General features: G+C 35.8%; 1 protein-coding gene across 1 annotated transcript; it reads right to left on the bottom strand.

Moving 5' to 3' along the window:
- Nucleotides 1-3,408: 3,408 nt before the first annotated feature.
- LOC132177779 (presequence protease 1, chloroplastic/mitochondrial) lies at nt 3,409-13,413 on the bottom strand. Its single transcript, XM_059590233.2, has 19 exons — nt 12,968-13,413; nt 12,699-12,882; nt 12,193-12,367; nt 11,954-12,086; nt 11,713-11,783; nt 10,861-10,944; nt 9,980-10,070; nt 8,924-9,444; nt 8,664-8,828; nt 8,352-8,570; nt 8,133-8,260; nt 7,468-7,657; nt 6,448-6,531; nt 6,263-6,360; nt 4,925-5,189; nt 4,675-4,837; nt 4,412-4,592; nt 4,042-4,113; nt 3,409-3,785 (listed from the first exon to the last, which is right to left on the bottom strand). The coding sequence occupies exons 1-19, from the start codon at nt 13,236-13,238 to the stop codon at nt 3,644-3,646; spliced, it is 3,237 nt and encodes a 1,078-aa protein (XP_059446216.2). The 5' UTR covers nt 13,239-13,413; the 3' UTR covers nt 3,409-3,643.
- Between the last annotated feature and the right edge of the window lie 262 nt (nt 13,414-13,675).

Below are 13,675 nucleotides of genomic sequence, written 5' to 3'. Positions count from 1 at the left end.
GCTAAGAGAAAAAGTAGAAAAAGACAACATGCATGTTAAAAACATGTCTTTCTAGAACAAAAGCTCACAGTGGTCCTCGATCTCAATTTTCAAAGCATCTCTTCTTTTGTTTCAACTTTAGGGTCTCTCAAAGTGTTCAAAAGTGAAGCTTTGCGGCATAACTTCAATTTACATCAAATTTTCAAAAAGCAATCCGTTCGATTCCAACTGCATGCCAGTGGGTTAATATTTTTAAAACATTTTTGCAATATATATTTTTTTAATATAAATTTTGACAAAATTTAACGAAAAATCTTAACAAAAATAAGTAATTCAAATAAATTAAAAGTTCGATGTCCTTAATTACGAGTTTTTTTAACTTCAATAAACTAATTTAAAAAAATATGTGAAAGTTCAGACAGGTTTTTGAAAATTTTCCAATGAATTTTGAAAAAAGTTTTGATAAAAACATACGGAGCATTTATTATAATGGATCAAAATCCTCTAGATTTCTTACAATAACTCCGTATTGCATTTTTTGAAAATCACAACAATTATTATTAGCTTAAATGATTTAAATTTAACAAAAAAAAAACTGTACTTGGAGTTATCTTGAGAAAATTATGAGAATCCTAATCTAAATAGTATCAAGCCACCCTTTATGCGACAATCACTGGTTTCAATTTACTTTAACAAGCTTGATTGCAATTTGCTTATACTCGTTCAATGTCGGCAACATACATACAAAGCTTGATTGACAACTTTGGAAGATGCTAAGAAAAAGAGTGAGCATGATTACATCCAAAGGATTTGTACGATTTATTCCCGATTGAATTTTGAATGCTTTATCATGTAAAACTAGAAAAGGACATTTTGGTTGTTTTAGATCCTGAGTTTGAGTTGATTAAATTGGCTCAATTTCAGTTTGAATCGTTAAGAGCCAAGGTTTGTGATTTAGCGGAGAAAATGCAGTTTATCCTCCTGAAGTTTCAAGAATTTTTTAATTTTAACCCCAAAGTTAAAAAATTGTCAATTTACCCCCCTGAAGTTTCAAAAATTGTCAATTTACCCCCCTAAAGTTTCAAAAATTGACAATTTAAACTCTCCTTTTAATTTTTCCGGATGGAAATCTATGAACTTACATCATTACCCTCAGGTTTTTTTTTTAAAAAAAAATTTCCGTTCAATTTAACGAAAATTAGTAACGGAAGGTTTAAATTGCCAATTTTTTAAACTTTAGGAGATAGATTGTCAATTTTTGAACTTTAGAATTAAAATTAAAGAACCCTTAAAACTTCAGGGGATAAACTACATTTTCCCCTAATTTAGCTATTATGCTCCATTTTTACTCCAACGGACACGGTAAAATAAAACTTTTCCACACAATTGCTACAGTAAAATTTTACTGTAGCACACGTTAGTCTTCCTCTCTTTCTCTCTCTCCCTCAACACTTGTTCGTTCTCTTCCTCATTTCTGAGCTTCTTGGCGAGAAAAATGGTGGGCAAGAAAAGCACCCCAACCCCTACCACCAAAGAACTCTTCAGCGCAAATCCATAACCCACCGAAGTCTTGAACCCACCAAGTCATGGGTATGGTGCCTACCCACCACATCCACTGTCGCCGTAGAAGAAGAACTTCCACCAAGCCATGGCTATGACGTTCAATGTGGAAATGGAATCCAAGAGAGATGAGGGCTTGGTTTGGTAGCCCATTTCTCCAACCCATCACGCCAAGAGATGAGAGATGGTCTGATTGAATTTTTATCCCTGCCCGCATTTTATGGTCTGATCTGATTTCCAGGTGTTGATTTGTTGGTCTGGTTTCGCTAAGAGAGATGGGAGGAACTGAGGAAGATCTGATTTTCAGTTGCTGTGGTTTTGTTGAGAGAGAAGGGGTGAAGAGAATTTCCCTCTCTAGTTTGCCAAGAGAGAGAGAGGAGAAAATGTAGGATAAAAAATAATAAAAATAACAATAAAAAAAATATATTTTTTTAAAAAGTAAAGAGCAGAGGAAATCTAGTAGTTAAAATAAAGGGTTAAATACTCCAAACCCTCATAGGATTTTCCAACTTTATTTTTTTTTCTTGAGGTTTCATTTTTATCACAGGAGGTCCCTGTGATTTTGATAAGTAACCAAATTAGTTGACCGTTACGACTGACACGTGGACCAATCAAACGTCGACACGTGGCACATATATTAATTTTTTTAAAAAAATTTTTATATATATATATATATATATATATATATTTTAAAATTTAAAAAAAAATGTATTTAAAAAAATAATAATAAAAAAAAGAAACCGAAAACATTGGGCCACCCCCTTTACCCATTGGGGGTGGCCGAGCCACCCCATGGAGCCTTGGGGGCCACCCCCAATTGTTTTTCTTTTCTTTTTTTTTTTAATTAAAAAAAAAATTAAATAGGTGCTACGTGTCAACATCTGATTGGTCCACGTGTCAGTCCTAACGGTCAACTAACGGATGAACTAACTTGGTCCTTTATCAAAACCCCATAGGGGTTCTGTGATAAAAATGAAACCCCATGAGGTAAAAATAAAGTTACCAAACCCCAGGGGATATTTGGTATTTAACCCTAAAATTTTAAAAAAAAAGTTGTAATTGGAGTAGCTAAAATAACCATTATTGCTAGAAATGCTCTGAGAGCTCTAATCATGTGGTTGACGTGTTGAGTCATTCACCTCTTGTTTATCTTTAAGGGAAAATATACTTACCCCTCAAACTAACATTTCATTTGCACTTTACATTCAAACTATCATTTGAGACTTTCTATAGTGTTTGATGATAAATGCCAAATGTGACCCACACGTGCAAATATTGTTATTTGAAATACCCAAGATACCCTAATTTCAGGAGATAGAAAGTCACATTTGTATTTCAAATGAAATAATAATAGTAATAATAATCTAAAAGATAAAGAGAAGAGAGATGGGGTTGGTTGGACCACCTCCTCGGGACTAATGGGGTACTTCAACCTCCCAAAACAAAAACAACTTTAGAGAAGCTAAATAAGCCTTGCAGCCATGAGAAGTGATTCAGTAACTCCAAAATAAAAGCTTTGATGGTAATTTGGCCATTTTAAGTAAAAAAATAAAAAATTGGATATACAAGTCACTTGTGTAAATTTCCGTCCATTTTAATGTTAAACACTACCAGTTGAAAGAAAACGGTAATATGAGGGGATAACGTGTCACACGATAGTTCATAGGGTTAAGTGTATTTGCCCCGCCTCTTTAATACTTTTAAGATTCTTTTGGGAGATACTAAGCATAAAATGATTTACTGTAATAGTAAACTGAAAGAAGATACACACTACGATATCAATGTTACTGTCTTGGCTTCGATGCTTATGTATTTGTTGGAACTCCATTGTTGACATATTTTCGAAGTGTAGGACATTTGAATGCAAAGTGTTCGAGACTATTTAAGCAAGTTTTATTTGTAAATTTGGAAATTTGAAATGTTAATAATTTCACAATGCCCTGATATGGTACAAATTCCGCGTTACAAACGATTTTCCTGTAACCAACTATCACAAAATCTTTGCTTCTGCATAAAAAATTGGAACTCTTTTGGACTACATCTCATACCTGTGGGGGGGGGGGAATCGTGCAAGTCCTATCCTCGCAGCATTTTTTCTGAGGTCTTAGAGAGCTTTCTTTATTTGAAAGAAGTTAGAGCATTCCTTGTGCGCAGCATCAACATCGTCTGGAGATGCCACTGCAACCACCACACCTTTATCTTTAACTGCCTCAATTGCATCAGCAAATTCCTTGAAGTCCTTCAGACTGTGAGAGAAAAGACATAAAAACCTTTGGGTGAATACGCCTTTATCTAAGGAATGACCCAACCATTGCTTCAATGCAAGGTCATTTAAAAGGAACTCAAATTCCTAGTCTATTTATAGATCAATTTCATCGTTTTAGTCCGGTTTTCCTAATAGTAATGCCACCGATTTTGAAAATATTCAAATCTCATTTTTTGTTATTATTTCTCGATTGGAAACAAAAGTCTATGCATCAGTCAATAAACACCATCTTTTACCTGGTTGACAATATCTCTCCACGTCTTCTTTGCCTTTCTTCTTCCGTGATTCCCAACAAATAGCGCAACATACTACAGAAAAAAAAAAAATAATAATAAATAAGAGTAAATTTGAGTCGTATCCGTGCTAACAGCAATAAAACTATGTTTAGAAGCATCGATTTAATATCTGACATTAGCAGTGACCTTCCCTATCTGGAAGTGTGCCTTTGAAACAAGACATGAAATTACAACTTCAGACTCATACAATTTAGATTTTTCAGCAAAGAAACAGTTAAAATCAAGGGTAACATCTTTAATTGTATTGAAGCGCATTCATTCAAATTAAGACTGGAAAAAAGCCACCTTTTAAAAAGTGCGGTCCACATACCTGCTATAACCTTTGGCATCGGGGAGCTGGTATGAATCCACGTCGCCAATGGTTCCAATGATGGCCTTTGTGAGAGCATCGTCATCCATTACCAACCCACGGAGAAAATCCGCAGTTCCATCATATACTTCAAGTGTCTTTAACAAGTTGGGGTCGCGATACGATAAGAAGGAGAATACTCCTAAACAAGAAACCCCAAAAACATAAGATTCTGAAATAGCAATTATAACCCTTCACAAAGCATGTAATGACCCAAATTGTACCTGAGTGAGTATCAAAGTCACAAAAGCCTCCATAAGCCCCACCACTAACTCGCACACGATCCCATAACCATGTATTACTTAAGTATTTTGAAATTACATATGCACTCCCATCAAGTTGGTAGCCAGTTTCGTAAAGGTTAGCTGCTTTTCCAACATAATTAACCTGAAGAATGTAAAAGTCAATAAATAATGACATGGAATCAAGAAATCTAAAAGGAAAACAAGCAGGAGGAAGCATATAAATTCTCACCTGCGTAGGTATCACAATGGCTTCATTCTCTGAAGGAAGCCGAGCATTCCAACTAGCCATTTTAAGAAGTGAGTTGCTGGGAAGTGAATCAAGAAACTTGCTAACAAACTTTTCTGAATTCGTGAGGGTTTTCCCATCAGCAGTCATATTTATCAGGCAACCATTCCTCGAAAGTAAGGACTTGCGAATCTCCTCAAGAGATGAAGAAATTCCATCCCAATCTTGATCAACATTCTCTTCAAGAGCTTTTAAGAATTCCAGGTAACTACAAGTAGATGAGGAAAATGCAAACTATATCAGTGCATCATGTTTGTAAATCTAATAGAGTTATTGGATAGTTATTTTTTAAAAAATAAAATAAATAAATTTCAATAAGCAATTCCTTCATTCAAGAGCTAAGCTCCTCTTTTGGCTTTAGAAAGATGCTCATTAAAACGAGATCTTTTATCAGCCAAGTCAGAACAGGTGACATACTCCAGATGAGTGGCTAACAAATTCATTTCAACTTCTATCTCACAACAAGATAGAATTACAGCATTACAATCACGAGGTCCTGGTAATTTGCGTAAAATTCTTAAATGCAACCTTCAATCTACAAAAGCAGATTTCTAGTTCAATATGTAATTATAAGGGAAAGATACTTATTTGGTCCCTAGAGTTTTCAATTGTACCAAACTGATCCTATTCAGTATAAAAAATATCTTAAAGATCCTTTGGACAAGCAATGTGTCCAAAATGATTCCTGTCATCAGTCGTCTGATGAAAATCGTTAAATGTATATGTGGATCCAAATCACAACCAATCGCCGATTTTGGATCCAAATCCTGGCCCTCAGCAGATGAGGGGTGGCCTCCCCTAACCATACGAGGCGAGGCCGCCTACCCCTCGTATGAAGGGAGGCCACCCCCTCATCAGGTAAGGCATAGATGTCCTTCTAGAGGGGTGGTTGACTGCCCCTTGCATGGTGTGGAGAGAGGTGGATCCACGTATACATTTAATGCTTTCCATCGAATGACTGGCGGCAATGACCATTTTGGACAGACAACTTACCCCAGGATCTTTAAAATACTTTTGATACCCAAGGATCAGTTTTGGTATAACTGCAAACCCCAAAGACCGAAAAGGTAATTTTTCCAATTTATGATAAATATTCATTCCCAGACAATATATTCCTTTGATGTAAAGCAAGGAGGTCATTGTAGACTATATAGATTAGCCCAAAACAAAAATCAGTTCAAAACATTTAAATAGTCTAACGATGTAAAGCAAGGAGGTCATTGTAGACTATATAGATTAGCCCAAAACAAAAATCAGTTCAAAACATTTAAATAGTCTAACCTGACACCACCCATCTTTTCAGAAATCCACCCTGCAACATTTAACTTAGCATCCATCCTTGCAGCTGCAATTCCATGACCACTACCTCTTAACCGGTTCTGAAAACAGAACACAAATTTTGAGACTTGATGAACAAATATTAATATCCAGTTGAGTTACTTATTTTTTCCACAAAAGTTTGGTACCTCCATTCTTGCTTTGCTCTGGGACACAAACTGTTTAAACCGTTGCTGATCTGTAAACCGGACTTCTTGAAGAACACAATTAACCTACGATACATGCATGAATCCTTCAGTCAATCTATCATCCACCGGCAACTACTTGTTTGAGAAGTGAATTACAATAATGACAACATGGAGCAAAGTATTAACGAGATTTGGCAAGGGTAGTATGGTATACCATGGGTGGCCAACAAAATAAGGAAAATAGAAAGGTGCACGAAGTTGTGGAAAAGGTTTCTTAGTAAGGCATCCATTTTTATACTTATTGAAAGAGAGACCCTCATCATTGAAAGAAACATTTTGAAAAAATGACAGTCAAACAATAGTATGTCTTAACATGTTTAAAAGAAACCTCCAGCTATACTAAAAGAATAATCAAGCTTGCAGCCCCAAACTAGTTGAGCATGGACATTTTAATCTTTGCAAATACAGCAGTTGGAAGACTTGATGCAAAGGTTCCGTATATTCCATAATGACAATACAACTTGCCTCAACAAATAAGAAGAAAATTATCCAATGTACAGGATAATAACAATAACCAAAAGAATCCTATGATGTGATAAAATAGAGGTGCATTAGAGGGAGATACGTAGTTCTCTCCCCCAACTCGTTTGTGCAAAATGCTTATGCAAAATCTATTTTAAAAAGTTATGCATATGAATTTGGTATGTCTGCCAAAGTATATTCAATTCAAGGTGCTAGAAACTAGGTCACTCTCAAATGTAGTGAAAATAAAGCAAAAAATAAGCCTGATTGAGGAGTAACATGAATAAAGCATCATCAGCAGAAGACCCGTAAAATAGATAATAGGACTTGGACCATGGTGCACCCAAATGCATGAGAACTTCAAGATATTTGTTTTTTGATAAGTTAAGAACTTCAAGATATTTAATGAATTACTGCAATATTTACACTAATCAAAGTGGTTCAAATCAACAAATCATTCTTGAATTATTACATTTAAAGTCTGAAAAGAACAGATACCAGGTTAAATAGGTCTTCAGTACGTCCTGCCATGGCTTTGCCTCTAACAACTATATGGCTACATGGCTCCTCCTTGCCTCGTACAGATGATGTAAATGGAAAAACTGAGATCCCTCCAGTTTTTCTTCCAATTAACTGATTAAGCTGTACAAATGTCAGGTCTTTTGTACCCATCTCTAGCAATGATTGGCTGTCAAGAACATTGTTTCATAGTCAAAAATATGTGACCTCAATTATCTCTGGAGAAGAGATACAATACACATTAGAATTTATGCACTTTATCATCATTATTAGCACTGCTACTACTTCCACATTAACAATTTTTTTATATTTCTTTTAGGTGGTAGAATACTTCGCCCTAGAGAGTGAACATTCTAGAGGTCGCTCTTTCTCTTAGTGAGGATTGGTAAAGCAAAAAGACTGGCACCGAAACAAGAGACATCATGCAAAAAGGATTGGACAAAAGAATTCATCTCCCTCAGGCAACCAAAATAACAAAAAGAAGAATGAAAACCCCGAGTTAAGACAGATTTGGCAGGTCCTAGAAAGGAAATCGTAGCAAGTTAAAGACAAGAGACTGAACTTACAATATTCAAGGTTAACGTACACTAAATATAAATTTTCTTTTCAGAACCTATTTGGTGAACCTGAAGGTAACATCTTACCAAAAAAGTGGTACCAAGGGGAGAAGCTCTTGCTTCAGTGTACCCAAATTGAAGACAATTTCGGTGTAAAGGACATCATTTGTGAAGAGGTCATGCTGCAAAACTTTTACTCCATTGATATCTCCAACCTACAGTTCATGTAAGAATGCTTGGTAAACTCCCCACCGAAAAAGAAACATGCAGTACTTTCAAACAAAAGACAGTATAGGTAATGATAACCTGTGTAGGAACATGAATAGGTTCTTTTGGAATGTCATGTAGAGAGAGGCTTGGGACACTTCTCAGAGCTTCTGGTGGGTCAGGAGTTTCCTGCTTCAGTCGTAACTCCTGTGTAGCACGTGCTAGCTCAGCAAGATCTTCCTCTGTCATACTTGATTTAAGTTTCTCTAAAATTTCTTTCTCAGCTTCTTCTTCACGAGAAGCTTTCTTTGGATCAGGCTGACATAGAAAATAACCAAGATATAATTAGTACAGAAGACCACATGCAGACAACAACTGAAAACTTTTAGGCTAAAATGAATTAGAGACTACCTGCATTTCTATAGTAACTCGATGAGGATTGTTTAAGATGAATTTCTCTATTATAGGAGAAAAAACAGCTTTAGAGCCTTCCTCTGCTATTCTGGCTTTAAGGGCAGTCAAGGGTTTCTCATACTTCAATGGCTCAAAGGGGTCCATGTCATATATCCATTTACCCTATAAAACAAAAGGCAAAGTACACAAGTAAATAAAAATAAAACAAGAGAAGGATGCCAGGTTCATAAAACAACAAAAAGCAGGGTATATCTTACAATGGACCGAAGCATCAGCGACAAGCCACGAGGAAATGATCCAGTGTTGTTTTCCCTGAGAGAAAACTCAATTGTATTCATGGAAGCCTCCACAGCATCTGCATCAAAACCTTCCTCCACTAAATTCTTAAGTGTACTCATGACTAACTCTTCTACCTTTTGAATGTCATCTTCAGAGACACCCTTCAATCCAATACTAAATTGAGGCTGAAGGAGCTCATCTTCAACCCCACCACCAACTATGGCATCTCCTAAGCCACTTTCCAGCAAGATTTTCCTTAATGGAGAAGCAGGAGTTCCCAACATAAGATGATCCAAGAACCCAAGGGTAAGCTCAGTTTCCAGATCTAGGGGCTTGTCAGAGAGCAGCCAATTAAGGCATACCATATGCTTCTTCTTCAGATCCCCACCTTCACCAGAAGGATATTTCTCAACAATCCTGATTGGATCTGAGAATAGTTTTTGTGGTTCAATCTTTGATTCATTGGGAGCTGAACTCGCATCAAACATGTCTAGATACTCTGTGTCAGAGAGAGATAGAGAGAGTAAGATGCTAAATTTTAAATAAATTTCACAGAATCCTAAATCATCATTGAACCAGATCAGTAGAATTCAAACTTGACATCAATGTAGGCAGTAAATAATCAATAGCTTTACAGCCATTCATTTTCTTTTTCTTGATTTAGTTGCCTGTATAAAATAGCTTCTGAAATAAACTGCTCAAAAAAATTGAAAAGGGGAATTCCTTTTATTCACAATTTTAAGCACCTTTTTTTTGTGAAAAAAAGAAATTATGTAGAGTACTTTAATATAAGAACCAGATAGAATGTAGTATGCTTAAACACCAAAAAATTACAATTTTGCAATTTTTCTTCTTTTATATATAAAGAAGTTACAGAAAATTCACTGGAGAAGCCCAGTCATTTTAGGTTTCCTTGGTGTAATGGGTAGACACGTCTAGTTTTGCATCACATTTCTTTTGGGACAAATTTACCCATGCATATCATGGAAAGTTATGAGAGGCATGTATTCATAAAAGCAGAAGTCATTTATTACCACTCAAGATTCGTAGGCGCTCATTTGGATCATCATCTCCATAAAACCATATCCTGGCATTGCTGGGGTGGTAATATTTACGGTGAAATTCCTGTAAATTTCATTCAGCGAAATAGCACCATATACTTCATACAAAATAATGAATATTAAAAACTGTGTTCGAGTACAGATCTAGGCAATTTGGAAACTACAAGAGGTCACATACGTAAGAATATATGGATAAAAAAGTCATCTATGTTACTGGAAAGAAACTTAAAAAATTTCTAAGGCATGCTACAGAAACTTGAATGGCAAAACTGATAGCAAAAGTCTTAAAACTGCAAATCTTGTCATCCATATATCAATGTTGAAACTTGAAGGAGCCCTTCTAGAGTACATGAGAATAATTCAATAATTAACATGCGAAACTGGATACCAGAAAACTTCATCACAATTCCAGAGGTAAAGAGTTGCATTTAAAAAAAATTAAATAAAGTGACAGTATTACAATAAATAAAAAACCATAATGCTCTGCCAAAAGCTTTTAATTAACTTTTTTGACAATTAGCATAAATAAAAATGGATTGTCCGCTATTGAATAGCCAGAAAAACCCCATTGACATTTATCGACAGGGTAAAAAAGAAACAATAAATAACACCAGATTTCATTTGAACTTTATAATTTAACAACTTTTTTTTTTTTTGATAGGTAATAAGTAACTATATAGTTCAACAAGTATCACACTCAAAACAAAGAAAGCACTATGTAAGTCATTAGGTTAAGAGAATTAATTAGTACTGCAAAGATACAACACTAAAAAAATCACTATTTGAAAGTTACATATTGTTACACTAAGACGGTAGATCAAGAATCTCAACATGATGCGATGCGTGCAACAAACCTTGAATTCCTCATATGACAGTTTGGGAATAACTTGAGGATCACCTCCACTGTCAACACCATAAGTATTGTCTGGGAAAAGAGCCTGTGCCCAAAGTTACATGTAAGACCCATCAATAAAATAATAATAATAGAAAACAATGAGAAAAAAAAAATGCATCAAATCTTTCGGATAACAACTGACATTTGAATGACTTCAAACTAGTAACATTTATCAAAAATGAACATAGAATTCAAATTAGTAACATTTGAGTCATCTAGAATGTTTCTTCCAGAGCATGCCTAGCCATATGGATTTACTGACCAACTCCAAGAACCATCATGATGCATTGTAGCATTAACTGCATGCCTTAGTATAGAAGTATGGCATGACCAAGACCTCAACAAACTCAAAATGCACGAGTCACTATGATATTTGAACACATACACAAACCAGGTTCTCTAAATCATGTAGTTTATCAATTTATATTATGAATGAGTGAAGCATAACTTTCTTTCCTATCTACTTATACAATCTTGCATACCATTACCTACTATAGTAAAATACAAATAAATGAATAAATCCAGGAAACAATCATTAACACAGTGCCACTTGAGAAAGAGAGACCATCAAATTGTGATTGATTCATAATCAATGGATAATAAAAAAGAAAAGGAAACAAAATTGAAGCCAGTGCAGCATGGAATCAAATATTTTTGACACTCAAATTATCAGCACATTGCATAAGAACATCTTTTAGCAGCACTGATCGCTAAGACTTCCCACAGAACAAATTTAATTGAGAATGCACAATTTTTTATGCAAAGGTATCAAAGTGTAAGAACAGAAAATAAACAAAAAAAAACAACTTGCCTGTTGAGCGGCACGCCCTAATATATTATCAGGCTGGGAATAGACACCTTTCATCTCATTGAAAACAACACCTGAAAATAAGAACAAATTCATTTAGGAAGAACAGAAGAAAATGAATTAAATGATTGGAATTAGACAGATTCGATAACCAGGACGCTTGAAGTACTGCTCAAAGGCATAGAATATTCCAGAACCTACTGCAATAGAATTAATGATTGGATAAATCCATCAAGAAAGCAACCTTTATAACATATATCTTCTGAAGGATTGTTGAGCTCGTAATGCCAACCCTCCTGTTGGAAAGTCTGGAAGTCCTCCACACATTTAGGGAAGAAGACAGCATCCAGGTACACATCAACCAAATTATAGAAATCCTGTTTAGAAAAAGAAAATAAATAACCATGTATTAAATCCAACCTTGATCCAAGATTCAACACATTTAAATTCCCAATTACATTCCACTGTCAACCCTGTTTTCACCTTTGAATTCGTGGAAGCAACTGGGTAACAAGTCCTATCAGGATAGGTGAATGCATTTAGAAAAGTATGCAAGCTCCCTTTCAATAATTCAACAAATGGTTCCTTCAAAGGATACTTTCTCGACCCACACAATACACTGTGTTCCAATATGTGTGGAATCCCAGTGGAATCTTTTCTGCAGTATAAATTACATACACAAGGATGATTAAATCTTGAGACACTATCAATTATCAATTAAAACACAAACGAGAGTAATTTGCACCACAGTTCAAAAGAGTGTGATTTTCTTCACTAACACTACTGTAGCAATGCCAAACGAACTCTTAAAATTCTGTTGAATGTTTCTGAGTATTACATATTTGACAACTGACTCAATGACCTCTACTAATTCAAATTTACCAGGCAGCCGATAATTTGCTATATCCAAAACTCGATTAAGTTATTACTTACAGGCTTCACTAAGCAAATTTTCAGGAAAAAAAAAAAAAAACGAAAAGAGCACTCACGGAGGCGTGCGAAAGACAATGCCGAAGACCTTGTTCTCATCGTCGTTCGACACCGACATGACCTCCGCACCGGTCTTCTTGTGCTTGAAAAGCACAGCTTTTGATTTGCACTCTCCGATGAGTTGTTCGGACACTTTCTCGAACCCGAGCTTCTCCGCAACCTCATCCTGCACTCCTATAAACTCTGCCCCACAAAAACCACTGTCGGTACGTTTTAATCGAGGCAATGAAATGCAATTTCAAAAAAGAAAAAAACGTTAGGGCGATACCTGAGGAAGAGTGAGCGGGGGGCGTGGCGACGGCGCGGGGAGAGAGAGAGGATAAGCTTCTTCTGAAGTTAAGAGAAGAGGCGGACGACGCCAATCTCTGGCGGAGTAAGGATCGTCTGCTGCTGCGATCGGGAATCAAACGGTGCCGTTTTGGGGCAGAAGACGAGGCGGAACGAGAGGAAAGGGATGAACAAGGGCGAGAGAGGCGGCGAGCGGAGCGGAAGAAGAATCTGTTGCAGGCGAGAGAGCGGAGCAGAGCCGTTCTGTCCATGGATAACCCTAAGCTAACAAGTAAACCAGTGTGCAAGAGAGAAGAGCTGGAATTTGCTTTTATATCGGGAGGAAAATATCTTTGTTTGTTTAGATAGAGCGGCGAGTGGGTAGCGTGCACGGGTGGTTCGGAAAGTAGCAAATGGTGAATTCTTGCCCAGACAAAAATATTCTTGGGGAGCAAGAGAGCCAGAGAGGGAAGGAATGATTAAAGGAAATAAAAACCAAAAAGAAAAAGAAAATATGCATTATCTTTATGATTTTATCAGCTTGTATGGTGAGTTTGAATTTAATTTTTTTTTTTAAAAAAAAAAAATTGTATAAATATGCATTATTAAGCGGATGCATAGTTCATTTTCTTTGAAATATATGAATACAAGACGTTTTTAATTAGAATAATTTGGATCAATTATGAAAAGTATAATTTTTTATTATTAT

This window comes from Corylus avellana, chromosome 2, assembly GCF_965113065.1.
Source record: "Corylus avellana chromosome 2, dhCorAvel1.hap1.2, whole genome shotgun sequence".
In the NCBI taxonomy this organism is placed as follows: Eukaryota; Viridiplantae; Streptophyta; class Magnoliopsida; order Fagales; family Betulaceae; genus Corylus; species Corylus avellana.
This window is presented reverse-complemented; position numbering and strand designations above follow the sequence as displayed.